The 22,503-nt window shown below is 42.3% G+C and overlaps 2 protein-coding genes across 3 annotated transcripts in view; one reads left to right on the top strand and one right to left on the bottom strand.

The window, feature by feature from the left end:
• kiaa0895l overlaps positions 1-22,503 on the top strand; it is a 62,098-nt gene that overhangs the window by 25,622 nt on the left and 13,973 nt on the right. Inside the window, exon 7 of one of the 2 annotated variants that reach the window (XM_005457377.3) lies at positions 1,965-4,214. The exons of the other annotated variant lie outside the window; for it this stretch is intronic. Coding sequence (XP_005457434.2) covers positions 1,965-2,126 — 162 coding nt within the window. The 3' untranslated portion in view covers positions 2,127-4,214. Of the gene's footprint in view, positions 1-1,964; positions 4,215-22,503 lie in introns of those variants that run through there. 2 annotated transcript variants of the gene reach the window in all.
• Positions 4,562-22,070, bottom strand: LOC100690588 (casein kinase II subunit alpha'). The gene is made up of 13 exons (XM_003452587.4): positions 21,839-22,070; positions 15,865-16,241; positions 15,668-15,779; positions 10,642-10,743; positions 10,469-10,519; positions 10,245-10,304; positions 9,557-9,640; positions 8,171-8,281; positions 7,985-8,086; positions 7,141-7,241; positions 6,885-7,033; positions 6,134-6,221; positions 4,562-5,010 (listed from the first exon to the last, which is right to left on the bottom strand). Exons 2-12 carry the CDS (start codon positions 15,969-15,971, stop codon positions 6,148-6,150), a joined length of 1,053 nt encoding a protein of 350 aa, XP_003452635.1. The 5' UTR covers positions 15,972-16,241; positions 21,839-22,070; the 3' UTR covers positions 4,562-5,010; positions 6,134-6,147.

Raw genomic sequence — 22,503 nt, 5'->3', positions numbered from 1 at the left:
GCAACAAAAGTCATAGCTGGCATTAGCAGAAAGAGCAGAATTTTTTAAAGTTTGAATGGAGAAAATCGGCTGAAAACTGAGGGAGTAGTTAATCGGCAAAAAACGTACGGAAGCAACTAGAGGAATAATAAAGAATAAAGAGAAACAGGAACTCAATAGTGTGGAAGCCCTTTAGGGCATCCACACAATAAAGAATAAAGAGAAACAGGAACTCAATAGTGTGGAAGCCCTTTGAGGGCATCCACACAATAAAGAGAAACAGGAACTCAATAGTGTGGAAGCCCTTTGAGGGCATCCACACAATAAATCCGACGAATAGTAATATGTGTGCCTCTTGGCATAGGCACACATAATCATAGATTGGATTGAGCTCCCTTCATTGTGTTGCAATATGTGATAATATGTACAGTCTCTGCCCTCCACATGGTTTCTACAGTTTTGGTCAGAAGTATTGAATGAATTGAAAACTCAAGGACTGGGTACATGAGTTGGAGTTTATGTTGAATGTGGTCTCCCTTCACCCCCGTCGTCCCCCATCTGTTTTGGGGATAACCACCACAACAGCCACCAACCACCACAACAGCCACCAACCACCACGCTCCTTGCAGCAGCCTGGAACCCTGCAGAACTAGGCACCAACTCTTTATCCTCTCAAGGATATTTGAGGGTGCATGGCAGTTTGCCCATTCAGGTCACATATGTTCTGTGAACTTGGAGAAAGCATTCAACCACATCCCTTGGAGTGTCCTGTGGCAGGTTCTTTGGGAGTATGGGGTGTCTGGCCCGATGCTTTGAGCCATTTGTTCTCTGTATAACCATTGCTCCCCTTTGTCACTGATTCTGTTCATAGTTTTTATAGACATAGTCTTTAGGCACAGCAAGGTGTTTGAAGGTTTCTGCTTTGGTTGCTTGGGCAGTACGGTGGCATTGTGGTTAGCACTGTTACCTCACAGAAGGTCGTGAGTTCAGTTCCACCATCAGGCCGGGGTCTTTCTGTGTGGAGTTTGCATGTTTCTTCCCCGTGTTTGCTTGGGTTCTCCCGGGTACTCTGGCTTCCTCCCACAGTCCAAAGTGGGGATAGGTTAATTGGTAACTCTAAATTGCCCATAGGTGTGAATGGTTGTCTGTGTCTATGTGTTAGGCTGGCGACCTGTCCAGAGTGTACCCTGCCTCTCACCCTTAGACACCCGGGATGGGCTTCAGCCCCCCCACGACCCTGAAATGGATGCTTTGGTGCCTTCAGAATCTCATGTCTGCTTTTTGCAGGTGATGTGGTGCTGTTGGCTTCATCAGGTGGTGGCCTCCACCTCACACTGCAGCGGTTCAAAGTCTGAGGCCATGGTTCTCAGTTAAAAAAGGGTGGAGTGTCTACTCAGGGTCAGGGATAAATTGCTGCCCCAAATGGAGTAAGCTTTTTATCCATTGAACAACCACCTTTAATGCGTGTTTGGGATCATTGTCTTGTGGAACATCCTGTTGTTTACAAGAGTCAATCACTTAGCTGCAGATTTGAGGTGAAGTTCAAGAATTGGGTGGTTATATCATCCTCTTTATGCAGTGTACCACTGTCAGCAAAATAGCTCCAGAGCATAATGCTACCACCACCCATTTAGTGCAATGTTCTTAGGTTTGAAAGCCTCGCTTTGCTCTTCCAAATATATCTCGTCATTATTGGCAAATAACTTAGTCTTTGTATCGTCTGACCATGAAACGTTTCCCCAGAAGGTATTTGGCTCGTCCATGTGGGCAGCTGCAAATTTCTATGTAAAACTTGCTTCACTGTGGACAGCGATCCTGGTTTTCCACCAGTTTCCAGTTAATGGTAGGCTTGAGCCTGTGTTGTTCATGAACATACTAATCAGTTTTCAGTCATTTGAGGGTACATATTGAAAAAGGTGTGGGAGCAGTGCTTTAAGTTTGGACGGTTCATGAATCCATGAGTCCTTTCTCCCTGACATTTGTAGGTGTCTTATGAAGATGTGGAGAGACTCCGACATCTGGCAGTGCTCTCCAAAACCAGAATCCCGCACTTCATGCGAGACCAGGAGCGGTACCTGCAACATCTGGACCACATCGTCACCATCAATGAGCTTGAGGATTCAACTCTGGAGCACCTTCTACCGTGACCATCCCACCCAAAGAGAAGAGGAATTGTGGTGTGGTGACCTGATTCTTGCTTAAGAGATCCAGTATTACTGATGCTTTATTGGAGCAATTTTGTTTTCTTAAAACTTGAATGACATGAACAAAAGGGACATACACACGAACACCTCTATCTACATTTCACTTGTGTCCAATGCATGTTTGTGTGGCTTTTCCACAGAGCCAAGTACAGTTTCTGTGCCCCGTCGCCTTTACTGCTATTATGAAATTACCTCAGTACTAAAACTTTATGATGTAATCAACTTTATATATGTAAACTCACTCATAATCACAGAAATGTTCACAATCACATGCTTTATTTATGCAATTATTTAATCTTTTTCTTTTTTTTACTTTGAGAAAACAGACTGAATGTTTCTGGTATTAGCTTTATACGTTCTTTTTTAGACTGCGTTGTTTTTATGCCTTTGATTATTTGCATTTTAAAAAGAAGACACCAAGGACACATTTCAAAACTGAGACCACGAATCTTAAAGATATCAAGTGCCAGCAGACTCAGTCTGACCTTCCACCAGGGATAATTAAAATATCAGTGTTATTAAGAAGATAATCAGCTCTTTTATCACTGTCTTAACAGTGTCCTTGGTGGTCTTTGATTATCAGAATGCTGCTGTGATGTGTGCCTCAGCCCCTGACCCCAACTCCACCCCACTGCGCAACAACCAAATTTTCCTTTGAAACATTGGAGGAATGATTGAAAATTTTGGGTTGCTTACGTTTATTGAATAACTTGCAGTTATATTACGATTTATAGGATTCTCTTATCTTTGTAGTTAAACCGGTTCTGTGCTTTGTGTTAAAAAAGGCAAATAAGGGTTTGCTTACCCCGAACTCAGACTGTCTAAAAATACTTTATTTCATCACAACTCAGCCTTGTCAGTCTGGTTTTTGCTATGTGCTAAAATTACAGTCTTTTCTAAACAAACAGTAAAAACTTCCTGGGTGGAAAAATGAAGTCACTACAGAACTTGGCAGCGTGTGTGACAATAGCTTTCTGTCTTCACCTCTGCAAACACTTTGCTGCTGAGTTGATGGGCTCAGTCACTCGTTTGGGGTCATAAATCTAAACTAATTAGGTCTGTAAATCTTGGTCATACCATAAAAATTGATAAAATCTATATCAAGTGAGTCATGACAAAAAAGTCCCTGATATTTCAGTTGAGCTTTGCAATGCTGCTTAATACCTTAATGACTCATAGTTAGTCCTGTGGCCAGGAATCAGGATCTTTATTCCCGTTGTAGCAACGAAACACTGAACAATGAAACTGAAGCTCAGTTCTCTCGCTGTAAGCAAAGACGGTCACACAATAAAGTTACAGTTCCAGCCAGGCTAAACATTCCCCGATTAGTGTGTGTCGCTGTTGGTGGCCTTTAGCTGTGGCTTTATATTAAACTGATGGAATGGTGATGGAATCAGTCTCTTATGACTCTGCAAGAGAGCAAATGTAGGTATTTCCCCTAAAACGTCTGTCTTTATTGGTAAATGTGCTAAAGTAACATTTTTAATACTGTGTTGGGCTTTTTGAGACTGTCTCATCCAGACCGAGTCGCTTGTTAAGGAGGAAACGGGGGTGTAGTGGGTGTGCCTTTGATGGGTGTAGCACTCATCTGCTGTAGCTAGCCATGTGTTTTGTAAGATGCTTTTATTGTGTTTGACACTTAAAACTTGAGATGTCAGTCAGGGCATTCATTTTGGGCCAAGCTGTCAGTCAGCACAGAGAAACCAGAAGAACCAGGTCACAGCAGCATCACGACACTAGCCTCGAGTTTTTAACTTGAAGATGAAAATACGGGGCCAACATGTGAACACTATGAACACGATGCATTTTAAACACTTGGATTTGAAGATCAACATGTAACCCAATTATATTCTGCTGTGTTTACGGTTTTATCCACGTGATAAGGTCAGATCTATAATATCTGCTTAACGGCAGCCTGGTTTCACCTAAACGAATGCACCGATTTATAAACGCACGAATGTTGCAGAAGTGTTATGTTGTGGAAAACAACTTGAATTTCCAGTTTATTTATTAAAATGTACATACACGGTTTCTGGTCTGTTTCATGTTGCACATCACTCATCAGGACAAACCAAACTCTAATCAGGATTTTTAGTTAAACGGTCAAGATTAGTCTTAACCAATACTTGTAGAAATGCTAAGTATACTTTAGAAGCATAAGCTTTAACGGGTTTTTTTTTTATAAACAATTATTTTAGTTGTCATGTCAGGACTCTGTGCAGTCCTGTAAGACACAAAAATAAGGTACAGTAGCCTCCAAGGACTGAGTTAGCTACTGACTACACTAAACATTAGAGACCAGGTCTCTGAGCTATGTGGACCGTAGTGTTTGAAGATAAATTTCAGTTCAGAGACAATAAAAGTCCAGAAGACACACCTTTAAATAAAAATGGTTTATTCTCTTTTAATATAGCTTTTGTTCTATCGATAGCAGAAAAGAGCCTCCACGCCACTCAGTGCTTAAAACCTGCAACTGGATCTGAAGTCGTCGCTGCGATAACCGACAAAGGTCTTCACAGCAATAACACCAGCTTGATACCCATCCAACAAGTCACTTTGCTCATTTTAAAAACAAGTGGAGATGTTGGCAGGTAGGAAGAGAAGGAGGAGGAGGAGGAAGGTGAAGGTGTCAGATCTGACTCCGGATCTGATTTATTTGTGACTCAGACCAAGCAGCGCAGATTCCCAGGGTTTTGTTGGGAGGAGTTTATTCCGTGCGTTTTTGTTTGTGCTGCAAAATTGACATCTTGCTCCAGTATGGCTGTTGATGTGGAGGCAGAGGTTTCTGCCACGAAAAGGTCACAAGTTGAGGTAATAAAGATTCTTCCTGAATGGACAGAGAAAAACAAATACTGAAAACTCATCCTGTAATCACAGAGGTGTGAGTAAGCAGAACACAAGCAAAAGGAGACTATTTAATATTCATAACAGGCCAGCTTTGTCTAAGCAGGTTCTGTTGGAGCAAATATTTCAAACTGAGCCTGTCCACAAATGCTGATGCACAGCTGCTGCTTTTTATTTTAAGGAACAGTAACTTTGGCTCGTGAAGGATTTTATTTTGAGTCAGGCAGTTTAAAATCATCCTAAAATTTTCCAGTATTGTTCCGCAGTCTTTCCCGGGTCACCACAGGGTGTCTGAGTAAATAAAGAAGCTCCATTTAAGGCAACCACAATAGAGTGCGTGAAGGGCCGGCTGAACAGGAAAGAAGATAACAGTGACGCTCAACATGAGGAGGAAGAGGTGAACAAAATCATGAAATTTCAAAACAACAGTGTAGACAGACCGTTGGCTGCAGTTTCAGTTTACATTGTTTGAATCTTGGTCTCAATCTTGGCCTTATTTCAGCTCACAGAGTGAACAGGCTGAGGTGCACCTTCCCCCACTCCTTCATTTCTACTCTTCACTACGCTCGCTGATAAAAGTCAGAATGTCTCCAAAAATAAAAAGAACTTTAGTTTTACATCAGTCCAAAGAAGTTTTTTTTGTCTTTATTGATTACTGTGCTCACTGTAGTAGGGAATAAACTTAAGGAACAACAGAACATACAAATGCACCCCTGGTAATGCAGCATGTTCTAACACTGCCCCCTGGTGACAATAAACTGCTACAACATGCAGAAAACAGCCTGAAGCACAAATGCACGACCACGTTACATGCTGCTAGATAATTCCAGACCCCTTCTGAAGAAGCTCGGCTTGTGCTGATTTTGGTTGATATTTAATATCCACAGTAATAATGTGTCAGACAGACTCAGACTAAAGCATCTGCATTTGGAGGAAAGCCCGTAGCTTCTGCGTGCTGCAGTGGCTGTAATCACTTCAAAAGCCAACAGTGAGCCTTTCATTCATACATGCACGCATTTGCATGACATGTAAAGTGGCACATCCAAGCTTTTGCATACCTCTACATCTCTACATATTATAAATAGAGTATTTGCTGTGTGCCTTACCTGTTCTCTGGTTATCATGTTGCATTGGAGCTGCTTATTGCCTTTGAGCCATCTGTGTTGGCATTTGCTTGTTCCTTCACCACAGGATCTGAGACATAAACACAAAATGTTTTCCGTGAGCTTTCTTGTCATTTGTTTAGGTCGTCTTCAGGCAGGAGGAAAGAGAGAGGAAGAGAAAGCAGACACAGATGTGGCCAAACAACTTTCTGACATGACTTCTGTAAACTCTTTGCTGATGAGTGCACGGGCTCTGCCACTTGTTGTGGGTCACGTTAAATTTTTAAAAATGTTTAAAAATTACGTCATGTTTAGTCCACATAACAGACATCTTTGATGTGGACTGAGAGACATTTTGCTTTTTATCTTTTAAAAAGCAAACGGAAAAGTGAATTTCTACATGATCAAAAAAAGAATTCTCCTGATTTTAAACAATGATTCTGGAAGACGAGTAAAGTATTTTAATATAAATGTTGCTTTGTCAGCATCATAAGGAGTATCAGCTGATCGAGTGAAAATATCAGATCAGGTCCACAAGGCTGAAGACGAACGGCCTGCTGGTGTTTCCGGTTACTGTGTGTTTGACCCCTGTGGTGACACATCGCTGCTTTATATTTGGTGAATGGAGTTAACGGATAAAATGGAAGAAGAGCTTGTATAATGTTGAGAGTGAAATCAGATGTGTGACTCATTATTTCAGCAGACAGCTGTTGTTGAGTTGTGCTGGGGCTCGGGCAGAGCGCGCGGTACTAACAGAAGTACGGGTGCTGCATGGCCTCGGCCGCCGTCAGCCTCTGCTGGTGGTCATAGCGCAGCAGCTTGTCCAGCAGGTCCAGAGCCTCTGGACTCACCAGGTGCTGGTTCTCTGATTGGATGAACTGCTCCCAGCGTTTCCGTGTTTGCCTGGAAACAAGTGACTATTAACATCTAGTTGAGCTGCCTGGGTGTGAGCTGCTTTCAATACATTTGAATATGTTTCAGCTGTTTTACGGGAAGTCGGCGATACTCACTGCCCCAGCATGTCTTTGAAGCGAGTGTCCAGTTCTATGTGATATTTGTGCAGGTAGCCAAAGAGCTCATCGGTGCCGAGAACCTTAGCGATGCGGACCAGCTGGAAAACAAGATGCATACCATGTCAGTGCGCCCCCTAATGGCTCAAATATGTCAGTGCACTGTCACAACAGAAGACACTGTTTATGAAAGCAGAAACAAAGACAACACAGTCAGTCAGTGGCTTTTTACATCCCTGTTGATCGAGACCTGAACTCTGACCTTTTAAAAATAACATGTTATCTGTTGGCTGTTTTATCCTAATTGAGTGAAGTGTTGTTACAGTTAGTGTAGAAATGTCTGAGTTACAGCTTTCAGGGCATGAAGTGGAGGCTGACACAACAAGCTGTAGCCACCTCCTTTTAAATCAGCTCCTTCCACTCACTGTTGTCTGGATTTTTCTTAGAAAACACATGGCTTATATTCAGGTCACTACTATGTATTATTATTGGCTTACAATTTATTATGCAGCTGGATAGTGTAGTGGTAAGACTACACACCTTCGGAGCAGGAGTCACAAGCGGGAGTCACAAGTTCGATTCCCACCCGGTATCCAGTAAGGGTCCTGGCTAGACCCCTCATGCTAAAAACAAAAAGCCTTGGAATGGCGCGGCTATGTCTGCAGCTCGGACACAAGAGTTTCACTACATGTTGTACTCTGTATAATTGTGTATGTGACAAATAAAGGTTGTTTGTTGTTGTACTATAGTTAAAAAGCATAAGTATAACCCACCAAAGCATTTTTGTCTCTGACCCTGCAGGATCACATATTTCTGAAAAACCACTTCATGCTGTCTTTCTTACCTGGTCATAGTTGTCCTGGCCATGAAAAAACGGTTCCTTCAGGAAAATCATACTGGCCAACATGCAGCCGAGACTCCACATGTCCAAACTGTAATCATACATCTGAAAGAACAACACAAAACTGAAAATGAGCTCAGAGAAAACTGAGACGGGCAGGTGACCGTGTTCTACTGAGTGGAAGCATACCTGATAGTCCACTAGCAGCTCGGGGCCTTTGAAATAGCGCGAGGCCACCCTGACATTATATTCCTGAGCGGGATGGTAAAATTCAGCCAAACCCCAATCTATAAGACGCAGCTGTCACACACAAACAGAAAAGACAACATTACACACAGTGTCTTGTTGAACCATTCTGAAGGTTCACATTGTGGTTTGACAAAGTTACAGCTCAAGCATTAGCCGTTCTCCCACTAGGACCTACTCACAGCTCGGCAGTGCTCGACATGGTTTTTAAGGTTTTCCATTAGGGGGTAGTACCTGGTACTTCGTCTTGATGCGTTCTCAATCATCCAGGAAAGTAAATCTCCAAAAGTTGAATCTGTTCATCTGGACGTAACGTTTTGTGGGAGAAACGTTTCGTCACTCATCCAAGTTACTTCTTCAGTCTCAGCTGACTGCAGGTTTCCCCAAACCTTATAAACAGTACATTTGCATAATGACTGAAACCAGCCCACTGAAGGAACAATGGGCTGTGAGGTCAGTTCCTTAATCATAATTATGCAAATTCCCAAGGAGGAACGCTGGTTTGAGCGCGGAGTCAAGGAGGCCATTTACGTGAAAAGGGAAAGACCATCTCTGAATCGAGGAGGGGGCCTAAGGGTACATCTGTCACCATCTTACAATGCTGTGATTGCAGCCATTCCCCAACTCTCTGTGAATGGGACTCATGGCCATTGATCAGTGTTCTTTGATCAGTGGGTTTTGGTCAGTGATTGTTGATCAATGGTCATGAGAATTTGCATAATTATGATTAAGGAACTGACCTCACAGCCCATTGTTCCTTCAGTGGGCTGGTTTCAGTCATTATGCAAATGTACTGTTTATAAGGTTTGGTGAAACCTGCAGTCAGCTGAGACTGAAGAAGTCACTTGGATGAGTGACGAAACGTTTCTCCCACAAAACGCTACGTCCAGATGAACAGATTCAACTTTTGGATACCTGGTACTTCTATAGTACCCACTCAGCTGGGGTTCCAAGCGATCAACAGACAGCATGTGATCGACTGGTTGGTCAGTTATGTCACTCGACGGGGCGTGAGAGTGTTTCCTTCACGAAAATCAAAACCACCATTTTTTTAAGGATCCGGAAACGATGGAAAGCCTCACAAAAATGAACCCCGTCACCCAAAAAACCCACAGAGTGAGCAGCAGGTGTAACATCGCCTCGACTTCCTCGAATGTCGAGTACAAATGACGTCACGTGGCTATCACGACTGTTAGGTGGCACTCAATTGTAATTGAAAATGAGTCGAGCCGAGTATGTCCTAATGGAAAAAGGGCTACAAGTGTTTGCAGTCACACAACTCGCCAACATTCCAGCATACAAAACAACCCATAGAAGCATCAGCAGCACCTTCCTCAGCTGGTGGTCAATCATCACATTGTGCGGCTTCACGTCCCTGTGCATGATCCCCATACTGTGACAGAAGTCCAGAGCCTTGAAGAACACACAGAACAGTGAGCTGCTTATCATGGTGGCGTTCCATCCAAATGTACCTCCAAAAGTCACTTTTCCCCTCCATGTGTGTCCCACTCAAATTCAAATGTTGTGCGCATTCAACATATTCATAGATAGCATTAATAAAACCACTGAGGCCATCTGCTTTGTCTGCTAATGCTCAGGACAGCTTATCTGAATGAATGTTTAATGACGTTCTATCATCAGTGAGTATTGCCGGAGCATATGGACTCGTGTGTTATCATGTGACAATACTGTGCAGGCTGTTTAACAGTTACAAAGTTTAGTTGCTTTAGTTTGTATTAAACTCAAGTGTTTAACAGTCGTATTACGACTTTACTTAAACCTTCCTGGATAAACAATACAGAGGATGCTTTCATATTTGACTCGTGCTGTGTCATTAGATATAATCCTGGCTCGCTACTGTTGCACTACAGTGTTGCTGCTGGCACCTTGTGGCGACAGATTCACACTCTGAATTAGGAAGTCCCTCAGTGACCGCAGCACATTTGAAGAGTGGTACTCTACTCTTCCACTTTGAAAAGTGAGGATCAGTTTACATGTGAAAACAAAGTAATATTACCTTTAGAAGCTCATACATGTAGTAACGGATATCGTAGTCTGTCAGCTTCTGGTAAAGCTCCTGTGGACCACACGAGAGACATCAATGTAGGAAAAGTGTTCTGATGTGAGCAGCTGGCCTCTACACATGTGGAACATTAACTGGAGGGTTATGCATGTTATTAATAATGGACATCAACATGTTTGCATGGATGGTAACCCTGCTGGTAGTCCAAACTTGAGTACCTTAAAATCTGTGTTATTGATGTACTCAAAGACTAGCGCTGGTGTTCTGGACTGCAAAGAGAGGACAACACATGACTTCACTGAGGAGAACAGCAGGTATTACTGAGTTACAAGCATGACTGGATTACCATGGCTCACACGCACGCATGCAGCTGCCGGTTTTCACAACTCACCACCGGGTCTTTGACCGTGTCCACCAGGCGGATGATGTTGGTTCCTCCTCGCAAGTTTTCAAGAATTTTGATTTCGCGTTTGATCTTCTTCTTCTTGACAGGCTGAGTAGAGATGGACACTCACAGTCAGCACAATGGAAATAAGTGGAAATTAAAATAGGGCGCTGCTGAGAGAATGCATCTTTGGGCATCCAAACACACACACACACACACACACACACACACACACACACACACACACACACACACACCCCAATGGTATTTCCAACATTATGCTGCTCATTTAAAATTTTTAAATGTTCTGTGGATAACAGAAATAGTTACAATAAAGCTGCTACAATAACCATGAAGTGACACCACATACACAGTGAACTTACCTTCATGTGCATCATGTGTTAATAAAAGCTTGTCACGGCACAAAAATATCTACTTATTAAATATTCCTGCTTATTTTTTCTAGATCATCAACAGCTTCTTTATGTTCTTTAGCTTCTTTATCTTTATATTCTACTTAAGGGTTTCTGTTCCTGTAGCATTAACTGCATAGTTATTTGGTAAAATGTTGGGTATTTCATTCACTTGGCTGTTGATGCCACAGCCTCTTTTTTTGTTTGTTTTTTTGTTAACTCCTGTCCTGTCTGGCAGCTTATGCAACCAGAATTATGATCTGAATGCACTGTTGAGCCAAACAACTTGTTTTTCCAATATCAGCTCTATAAATTCTCCATAGGCTCCTCTGGTATACAGTTTGATAATGTCTAAGATGGGACAGGTAGTAGAAAGGGGAAAAAAATAGGCGGGGGGGGAAATAAAACGACAGAGTACAAACAGAATTGCACAATGCATCGCCAGTTAATGCACCTTAAAACAAAAGCAATAGGTACATAAATCAGTCTTTCTTTGGTGTGTGTGTGTGTGTGTGTGTGTGTGAATGAGAGCGAGGAGTTTGTGTGTATGTGTCACATAATACACTTAAAAATGAGTGTGAGAAGCATTACTACTCCCCTAGAGGGGTGGGAGTCCAGGACCAGAGGCGATGGGCAGCCAAACCCACTAGAGGCCTGCGGGGCCGAGTTCAGGATCCCAAAGCAACAGCAACGTCCAGTGGGGAGTGGTAGGGAAGGTGAACCCCTTCCTCCATGACCAGGCTCAGCAAATCCACCCACATGACTGCTCTACCCACTGTGACATACGCGACCCACAGCCCTCCATCAAGAACCTACGTGTATGAACAATGTGCCATATGAGGGAGCGCTGGGATATGTAAGACCAGGAGGACTAGAGCACTAGCCCAGAAGGAGAGAAGCAGCAAACAAGTGGCTCAGTATGCACCCCATTTCCCACGCCCCACCACAGGGGTGTGCAGATGAGCCCAAAGGAACCACTCAATTACAACAGACACAAAGCAAAAGGGACACGGCACACTGATCTGGGTCTTGGACAAGCTGCACCCAGCAACAGCTGCTCTCCTCACCTGGACACCCTACCCCACCCAATGGGCTTACAGTTACCCACGAGCCCCATGGTGCAGACCGGACGTCCCAACGTGCGCCAACACACACTACACTGCAAGGCAGTCAATGGGGTGCAGACCAACCCTGTGCAAGAAGGTACCCAGCGAGACACCAGGCAACCCTGGGCACCAGGTCTCCCAGCCTGGGATCAGGACCCACCACCCCAAGATTGCTAGGCAGCACCCACCCCAGTCCCCACCCCAGCCCCCACCGCTACCAACTGAGGTAGAGACCCAGACTAGGGCTGGACCATATCACACCGTTCACAGTAATACCGGTATAATGTTGGGCAACGATAAGAAAATGTAATATCGCGATAGAATATGGGTAAAACGCGCATGCGCAGTGCCTTTGTTTTCATACGCACATGGCGGAAAAAGCATGGCGGAGACGGAGAATGAGAAGGGCGAAAGTGGATCGTTGAATGAAACAGATGAACCCGAACTGGTTTGTAAAAATGCTGCAACTTCAGTGGTGTGGAACTGGTTTAGTTTTTGTCCGTCAGATACACAACAAAGCACTATTTTTGGTAGAGCATGCTAGCGGGCCGTCGTTATTATCATGTTTTTTGGAAAATACGGCACACTTAAAATCAGTCCTTTAATTTTTCTGAAAATCGACAGTGCCCCGTATAATCCCGCGTGCCTTATGTATGAATTCTGGTTGTGTTTACTGACCTCGAAACGATTTTATGTACACGGCGCTCGAAAATCTGTCAAATGTTTCAGTACGACTTTGCTAAGCTACGAAGCCGCACCGCTTGATGGATTGTCGGAGCATTACGGCTACTGTAGGCAGGCAGGAGCCTCGTGGAGTGATATGTACTGTGCTTTAACATAATATCACCGTACTGTGTGTGTATAACCTCTTTTTAAGTTTTGTGGATATTATACATGGTTATGCTGAGGATATGTCGGCCAGTTTACACTGGAAATGCCTTTTGGTTAAACTGTCAGCGAGGAAATTGCACTGTTACATTTTTATATAACTTTAATGCACATAAAAAACAGCTGCTTGTTTAAGTGAAAATACACTGATGGGGTTTTTTGCACTAATAAAGTTGTGGAGCTGTAAAGTATTTTATCTCGCATCAATTATATCATTATCGCAAATTTTTAAATATATATCGTGATAAATATTTTTGGTCATATCGCCCTGCCCTAACCCAGACACCCCAAAACAGCAACTGCAGCTCCCAGGGAGATGCCAGATCCCAGTAGTCCCAGAGACCACCCTCATCCTGCTGCAAGTCATACAGGGAAACGGGACTACAACCAAGCATCCCCACTAAGTAATGGAACTGATCAGTGGGACCAGAGAGAAACACATTCATCCAGCTGGTTTTCTGAGGGGCAGGCATTCTCTCCAGACTGATGGGATCCAGAAGTAAATTGATGCCACAGCCTGTTCATAAACCATTTGACCAATAGATGATGCCAGAGTACAATGTAAGGTTTGACAGGTTAAGAGAAAGTAATCTGAAAAAGAAAAGTCAGCAAGTGCCAAAAAAGCCTTAACAGAAGACATTTTAAAAATGCTTCTGGATTTGATGAGCTTTTCAGAAATGGATAGCTGCCAAAGCGAGAAGACTCATGTTACCACAATACAAATTATTTCTATGATTAAAGAGCAAAAACAAAGGATGACTAGTAGAGATTAGAGATGGACCGATCCAATATTACGTATCGGTATCGGTCCGATACTGACCTAAATTACTGGATTGGATATCGGAGAGAAATAAAAAATGTAATCCGATCCGAAGTATCATAAAATCACCTCACAAAACGCGCTACTTGGCGTAACCCAGCTCGGCGCATCGGAGCAGTATGTGTCACGTGATAGAGCGGCTGTTGTCTGCGAGACCTGTCGGCGGTCTGTTGGAGCATTTGGAGCATCGCTACATGCTTCCTAACCGCGGCATTTCATCTCGGCGAAAACCATCCCAGAGAAGTAAAGCAAGTGTGTAAGTTCATCCCTGAATGTTTGCACAGTATTTCCACGTTAAGCTTAACAACTGATATATTGAGCCACAGCTGGACTGGCCATCGGAGTTGCATATTGAGGTGAAAAGGAAGCGATTTGTCCCGTACTTCAGCTAGAATTAAAAAATAGACACAAAGCTGGAGTTATTCTGTCTTTGCTGCGCAGTTGCATCTACTTCTCTCATTCACTCCCCCTCCCTCTCCTGTTATTACTTCAAACATGAAACTGATCAATGATCAGCTGATCGACTTTTCTGCCGCAAGTCCTGTCTTTCTTGTTTGTTTATCGCCCACTTTGCGCTAGAAAGATGAGACCAGCGGATAAACAACAGCAGCACGTTTAAGCGTGATAACCTGTTGTTAGAATGTATTTAATATTACTTTCTAGTATCAGCTGATGGAGCCACAGCTGTAAAAGCTGCTGGTCATGATGTCGGTTTGGATATGTGGTGAGAGGGAAACATGCAGATGAAACCAGGAGATGTCCTTACTGAATCATCAGAGCTGAACAGGTGATGGAGAAACAGGTTTACCTTTTAGGTGACATGAATGAGTTGAAGTTATGAGCTGTTTCTGAGAGACAAATAACACCAGGATCCTTTTCTAAGTAGCTGACAGCTGGTAACTGTGCAGGGGCGGGTCTAGCAAAGTGTTGCCAGGGGGCCAGGTAGGGCATTAACAGGGAAAGGGGGGCACAAAGAAATACTTTTCTTTGTTATGTCATTTAAAAACTTTGAATAAATGATTATATGAATCTTACAACAAAAGTGGTCATCTGATTAAAATGTATAGAAATCCATCATTGTATATAGTAACTAATAAGTCTAATATACACCCGAGTAAGCTATAGTACTTTTTCCTTTGGGAAGATACCATAGTGCAGTCTGCAGTTCTGTTGAAGAAAGATATTGAATCTATTTAATTATTGTAGAAAAATAATTGATTTCTGTGCATTTGTTTTACACTTGCATTAAATTAAAGTTGATTACATCGATTAAGGGTGGGGGGTGGTTCCCTAATATTTTTGCTGGGAGTTGGCAACCCTGTTAGTTATGTTGCTTAATATTTCCACTAAGTACTCTTTAAAATACCAGAATAGGGAGGATGGTTTAGGTTTAAATTTATCAGATTGATCAGTGTTGCTGAACTATAAAATGTTTTGGGTGCAGTGTATTTTTTGCAAACAGGTATAACAGAATAGCTTCAGTCTCTTGTTTTTTAAAACTTGAGTATGAACTTATACAAAATGCAGCAAGATATTTATAAAAAACAGTATTATTGATTACAAAATACGCTATGTCAGATTCATATCGGTATCGGCAGATATCCAAATTTATGATAGCGGAATCGGTATCGGACCTTAAAAAGTGGTATCGTGCCATCTCTAGTAGAGACTGTAGGTATAAAAGGTAAAAAAAACCCAGACACACACACACACACACACCCGTACACGTACACGTACACACACACACACACACACACACACACACACACACACACCCCTAGCAAAAAACTCAGTCTACTGCTTACCTTCAGGATTTTCACCACCACTTTCTCATTATTGGTCACATTTATGGCCTCAAACACTTCACTGTACTTCCCTCTGCCCAGTTTACGCACCAGCTGATAGTTGTCTTGATTACTGAGAAAGAGCAAAAACATTTTGGCAGTGATTAAAAATTCATTAAAAAAAATCATGCTCTCATGAAGCCAACATGTATATATACCTCCAGTTTGGCACATGAGCATCGTAGTCCCAGTACTCTCTGTTCTTCTGTGTATTAACGTCGGTGTAAACCCGAGCTTTGCTGATGGTCGGTGTGGGGCCAGGCATTGCTAGCTTTGAGGATCCGAGTCGAGGACCTTCACCGCCTTCTAAATACTTGCTGGCTCGATACTGGAAAGCAGCACACCGACTCTCCAGAATATGCGGCTCTAAGGTCCCTGACCCGTGCTTACCATTGGCTTTGGCTGCTCGTGCCCTCTGATGAAAGCTGTCAGGCTGGTCTGACACAGTCGCCGTGCAGACTGACAGAGCTACAATGACTGACTGAGTGAAGCCCCTGAGCAAGGTGTTCAGTAGGATGGGATGAAGAGCCGCCAGCTGCAGGAAGACAGAGGAGAGGAGCATAACTATGGGTCAAAGTAAAGTCTTCAAAGTAAAGCTCAGGCTCTTTGGAAATGTGTGAACATTTCCATGTGGTGGCAGATAGCTGCATAACATTAAGGACACAATAACACAGGTCAACACGTCAAAGTCATCAGAGATAAGTTTATGTGGGTTTTTCATGCCGATTTCAAATCTGTGTTTAGTTTTTTTAGCGCGTACAGTTTCTGTGATGAAGCTAGTTACATATTGCATGATAGTTGGTATAATTAGCCTAAGCGTATTGCCAGATTTAATGACAGTTCCCTGTGTTTTATGTTACAGACTGCATTACCTGTGATAGATTTCAGTTGTTACTAGGGTTGGGCCATATTATACCGTTCGCGGTAATACCGGTACAATGTTAGGCAACGATAGGAAAATGAAATATCGCAATAGAATATGGGTTAAACGCGCATGCGCAGTGCCTTTGTTTTCATACGCACATGGCGGAAAAGCATGGCGGCAACGGAGAATGAGAAGGGGGGGAAAGCGGATTGTTGAGTGAAACGGATGAACCAGAATTGGTTTGTAAAAATGGTGCAACTTCAGTGATGTGGAACTGGTTTGTTGTTTGTCCGTCAGATACACAACAAAGCACATTTTTTATGTAGAACATGCAAGCGGCCGTCGTTATTGCCGTATTTGTCGGACTAAGGTGCTCATAAATCTGGGAGTAATCTGGGTCCTAAACTCCGACAAACACTGTGGCATCACTGAGAGTTTAAAACTGTCTAAATTCTTTCATCTTTAATAAAATGTTCAGCGTTGCTGCTTTACCAGGTGTAACTATGAAGTTTAACATCCAGGCATCCATGAATACAGAATTTATTACTTTTAACGGAGTTAGAAGTTAGCAGGAAGTTAGCGGGAAGCTAGCTTGCTAGTTTCCACCTAAGCATGCTATAGCATGTTCTGACTGAGAGATTTCTGAGAAAATTCAAACGTACAGCTCTGCTATCACTTCCAACATAAATGAAGACAGGAAACTAAACAGCAGTGACGTTTGTAGGGTTACTGAAGTTGGGCTAGCTGCTATATAATGATGTGCTACGTGATCACTAGCTACACAGCTATGTTAGCATAACATAAACACAGTGAAGCTGGAGGATGAAGGCTAACACTTTTCCACTCAATAAAAGTTAACGTGAAGGTTCCCGATGGTTAGAAACAAATGCAATCGCATGGCAGGATGCTGTAAACGGACCAAACTTCAGTCAGGAGAACAACTGAGATAATCCATCCACAATACGAGGTTAGTCATTAATACACTGCAACAACATGGGAATAGAGCAGCTGTGATAGAATACAGCATTAATGAATCAATGGTACAGAAGTGGAGGAAGCAAGAAGAATGAGTTGAATCAAGTTTGATTTATCCGACTGCTTTGTTTCTCTTAATCTGCCTTATAATCCCGTGCACCTTATGGTCCGAAAAATACGTATTTGACTTTTTTATTTGGCACACTGCAGTTTAATGTTGCAAAGCACCTCTTTTTAACTTCAGTGGATATTATACATGGTTATGCTCAGGATATGTCAGCTCATTTCTACTGGAAATGCCTTTTGGTTAAACTTTCAGCAAGGAATTTGCATTTGCACTGTTAAATGTTTATTTAGCTTTAATGCACATAAAAAAACAGCTGCTTGTTTAAGTGAAAATAAATGGATGGGGGGGGGGTTTGCACTAGTAAAGTTGTGGAGTTGTATTTTGTCTCGCATCAATTTTCTCGCATCAGTTATATCGTTATCGCAAATTTTCAAATATATATCGTGATAAATATTTTTGGCCATATCGCCCTGCTCTAGTTGTTACCATGCCTAGAAATTGTATCAATCATCCAGACAGTTTCTGTTATGTGTGTGGTTCATTCACGACGTCGCCCAATTACCACAGACCTTAAGAAGATGTACATGTTGTACTTTATCCACTGGGTGACCAGGATAAATCTTGGGCTCCACATGTCATCTGCAGCAGTTGTTCCAATGGACTGCGTGACTGGCTAAATCTGCGACTTTGCAATCCCGATGGTGTGGCGGGAACAGCGAGATCATCTCAACGATTCCCATCTTTGCTGCGTGAATATAACCGGATTCTCACAAAATTGTATATCCCTATCTGGATTCTGCAATAAGACCTGTTCCTCATGATGACTTAATTGCCTGTTCCTGTACCGGCACATGATGGATTAGCTTCTGTAGAAGGTGACGAGGAACACGGTCAAGGTGCATCTGGTTACAATCCAGAGTCATCAGATCCTGATTACATGGCCAATGAAGATTCAGAACCAGAGACTTTTACACAAGCAGAGCTGAACGATCTTGTTTGTGCTCTAAACCTGTCAAACGACGAAGTAGAACTTCTTGCTTGGAGGTTTAAGCAGGATTTGTTTGCCAAGGGTGTTACTGTAACTCACTACAGCAGTCGAAGTCATAACTTGACAGTGTTCTTCACTGCTGATGGCTCACTGTGCTATCGTCATGACGGACTCCTCAGCAGTTTGTCACGATAGGATGTTCCAGCTGAATGGCGTCTCTTCATTGATTATTCACAACGAAGCTTGAAGGCAGTCCTACTCCATAACGGAAAAGCCAAACCAAGCGTGCCGATTGCCCATTGTGTTCATCTAAAGGAGTCCTATGACAACACAAAGACGCCACTTGAATCAGTTGCGTATAAAACTCATCATTGGAACATCTGTGGTGATCTGAAAGTGATTGGTATGTTGATGGGAATGCAAGGAAGGGATATTTATAGGTCTGCAGATCAAGTCTGTTTTGCAGGATGAAAGGTACAAACAAACTCTCTCAACAGCCGAGTTTGAAGCTTGGGTGGCGTTCAAGTGGCTCTGCGAAAACTTTCTGGGCACCCACAAGTCTCCTGGATACAAGGAAGGAGTACAGCATCTGCTCGATTCCTACCAGAAGCTGGGCCGTCGCATGTCATTGAAGATACACATCCTGCACTCACAATTTCAGTTCTTTCCAGAAAATGTTGGCATGGTGAGCGATGAACAGGGAGAGCGTTTTCGTCAGGATATTCAGTTAATAGAGCGTCACTACCAAGGTTTCAGGAATTGTAGCATGATGGCCGACTACTGCTGGATGCTGTACCACAACAATCCGGACACAGTATACACAAGAAAAATCATATGCTAAGCGTTTTTGAAGAAACTGTGGTAGCTGAGCAGTTTTTATGTGCTTCTTCATTTCACTTTGTAAATATACTTGAATTCATCTTGCTATTCACCAAAGCTCCTATTTCATTCACACATTATTTGAACTTTGCATTTACCAATTTTAGATGTCTTATGTGCACAGCAGTTGCAGTCACCCACAGAGAAAGAAATTCACCTGGACCAGATTAAAGCAGAGACTACTGCTCCATGATTATGGCCAAAATATAAACATAAGAATTTTAACATATAAATGCTTCCACATCCATGTCACGCTATATTCCAACTAATATACAAATCGTTACTTCAAAATAAAATTCATCCTCAATCACGTGAATATCTTAAAAAAAATATATGTATATGTGACCAAAAAAATTACAAAAAAAGTTTATCACAAAGGCTTCCAATTTTATAATCTGCTGCATTTGTGATAATTTCTTTACAGACATATAAGGTGTTTATTCACCTGTTTCAAGTAGATCTTCACAAAGCAAAGGTGAAAGCCTTTCACTCCCTTCACTGTACCTGCCTGATGTGAATAAAACTTGCAGAAAAGTACTCAACAGCTTTGAGATCCCTCTACAGTTCCCCACGTTTTGCACAGTAACAAAACCTGCACAAGACTTTCACATATCTTTAGACAATAAATCTTTGTTACCTGATGTTTATTGGACACGTCTTTGGCCAAATAAAATCTGACAGCACTGTTGACTTCACTATATCTTTGGCATTAATTTAAGAACCACATGCTTATCTTTTGCTTTGCATTATATTGGTTAGTATGCATTTTCAATATCGGTTAATCAAGTTCATTTAATGCTGGAAGGCCAAAATTGTGATTGAAATTAAAGCTGATTAACAGTGGAACCCTATTAGAGACTTATCAGCGTGCTGTCGAAAGTGATTTTCAGAAGAAGTCTGTACAATTCAGGTTCAATCAGGTCAAATAATTGTGTGCAGTTGCCTTTTCTCACATGTAACACATGACAGGACAGCGCAATGCAGGTGCACTGTAAAGAACTGGAAACGCTACATTTGCTTTAGGGGAAAGTGCTGCCTGAGTAAAACATGCAGGAGGAAGGACTTCACCAGACTGTGACCTGCTCTGATTTCACATGCAAGCACATTGTGTAATGCATACAAATGTTCAGTGCTGCAGTGTGTGTGTGTGTGAGAAAAGATATTCCTGTCAGCACCTCTCAGGAGTAAGAGCAGTTTATAGTCATTTTCCGACTACTGGTGATTTTGTGCCCTTTTCTATTATCACTGTGTATCCATTTGTGGTTTTGGGGGTCATTTTTACATCTTACCTTAGTTATTTATTCATTTATTTATTTATTTTTAAATCTGTAGTAGTTTTAGTTAATTTCTTTGTGGTTATTAACATTTTGCTTCTCTTCATTGAGCACAGCAATCAAGAACTGGTCTTAAGAATTTCAAGAATGAGAAACATGCCTGCCAATCTGTCAGTCCCAGCATGCATTTCTGACAGTTGTGCATTGCTAAACAATGATGTCACGTTCGTAGCAATGGAACCTTTTTCTCCTTGTTATGTTTCTCCCCTGCATTCAGAGTCACAGATAATAACATAATTGTAATTGTACTGATGTGAATCTGTGCAGACCTTTGTTGTCTCTGTTCATTTTTGAGTATCTGTTGTCGTGTAATCTTTTTGGGGGCTGTTTCTTTCCTTTTCACGTTGACCATGTTCGGACTTTTTGTGTTTGTGTAGCAGTTCTCTCTGCGGAGGGCAAAGGTTTCGCTTGAATATTGGGAGAAACACAATTTAAGATGAGGAAATGAGGGTCCTACCTCAGAAATTATTGAACATCAGACGATTTCAGGAGAATTTTGTAGATACATATATTTTACTTACTGAGGGTACAGGTCTCCCGCGTTCCCCCTTTAAAACTACAGCTATTTGCGATTTTGCAGGTGCAGTGCTGGGGATCCTCGCATCCCTTGGGCTCGTGCCCAATAGGCCTGTTTTTAATAATCTATCTCTGCCTGTTTTGAACCAGCGCCATAAACACCTTTCTCTTAAAGACAAACCCTGTGGAATCCGTCACAACACAAGAATTTTTCACCATCCACATTTACACTGTATAACAGAAACTGTAGCATCCAGTCCAGCTGGTCACCACTAAACTACCGTAGCATATCTTAAACATACGCCTAACGCTAACTAGCAACGTTTACCTAGCTAGCTTCCTTAGCATAAAATCTTAAAAGGCCAACAATAATGGAGCAAGACAAAGACGATGGACGATGATTTTTCTGTCTTTATGCATAAGGGACACATACACACCACAGGCTGTGTGCCAGTGTGACTTTTCTGTGACGAGAAATCAATAACGGGGCTAAAGTTAGCCTGCTAACCTCGTCGTAGAAATATCCGAGCTCGGAGGAAGTCCGCCCAACATCAGAGTTAGCTCGCTGGCTCCCGTTATACGTCGCTCTTCGTGCAGCGAAGCCGCTGCAGCACGTCTGAAGTTATTGTAATGGGTGTGATATTCACACTGTCAATGATGTGATAGTTATTTCACTGGAGGGGTGGTGGTGGTGATGGGGGTACATCTAGCAGCGGTTCGTTAGCAGAAATAGGATGATCTTCCCTTAGACAGCCAACGTCACCCGGAAGTAAAGCAAGCCTTAAACGACAGATGTGAAAAAACAAGACCCCCATTTAAACGATTAATTATTACTAAATATTTTCCCACGTATTATTTTCCTTTAGTAACTTTTGAAAGCTGCTTGACATTTACCTGCATTTATTTATGTTTGTTTTTAGGAGCAGGGTAGGCAAATATATTTACTCCAGCACAAATTTGCTGCAATTTTATACTTTCTTCTTGCAATCCACAAAAACTATTTTGTCAGTCTTTACTACACGTTATTTTACAAATACATATTAATATAATATCTGCATCGAAAATAAAGCAGCGGATGGTGTGACAGCGGAGTATCTGCTTTTTCGTCCTCTTCTTGTCCTGCCTGGCATCTCCGTGTTCAACATGCTTTGTCCAATAAACTCACTATCCCTC

Source organism: Oreochromis niloticus, linkage group LG1 (assembly GCF_001858045.2).
Source record: "Oreochromis niloticus isolate F11D_XX linkage group LG1, O_niloticus_UMD_NMBU, whole genome shotgun sequence".
Taxonomy (NCBI): domain Eukaryota; kingdom Metazoa; phylum Chordata; class Actinopteri; order Cichliformes; family Cichlidae; genus Oreochromis; species Oreochromis niloticus.
This window is presented reverse-complemented; position numbering and strand designations above follow the sequence as displayed.

What these genes read in the sequence shown, in the direction of transcription:
- LOC100690588 (XM_003452587.4), bottom strand. Translation starts at nt 15,971, where the DNA reads ATGCCTGGCCCCACACCGACCATCAGCAAAGCTCGGGTTTACACCGAC. An exon ending in TGGTGGTGAAAATCCTGAAG is followed by an intron (nt 10,744 to 15,667) that starts GTAAGCAGTAGA and finishes ATCTCTACTCAG; the next exon opens with CCTGTCAAGAAGAAGAAGAT. An exon ending in TCAATAACACAGATTTTAAG is followed by an intron (nt 10,305 to 10,468) that starts GTACTCAAGTTT and finishes TGTGGTCCACAG; the next exon opens with GAGCTTTACCAGAAGCTGAC.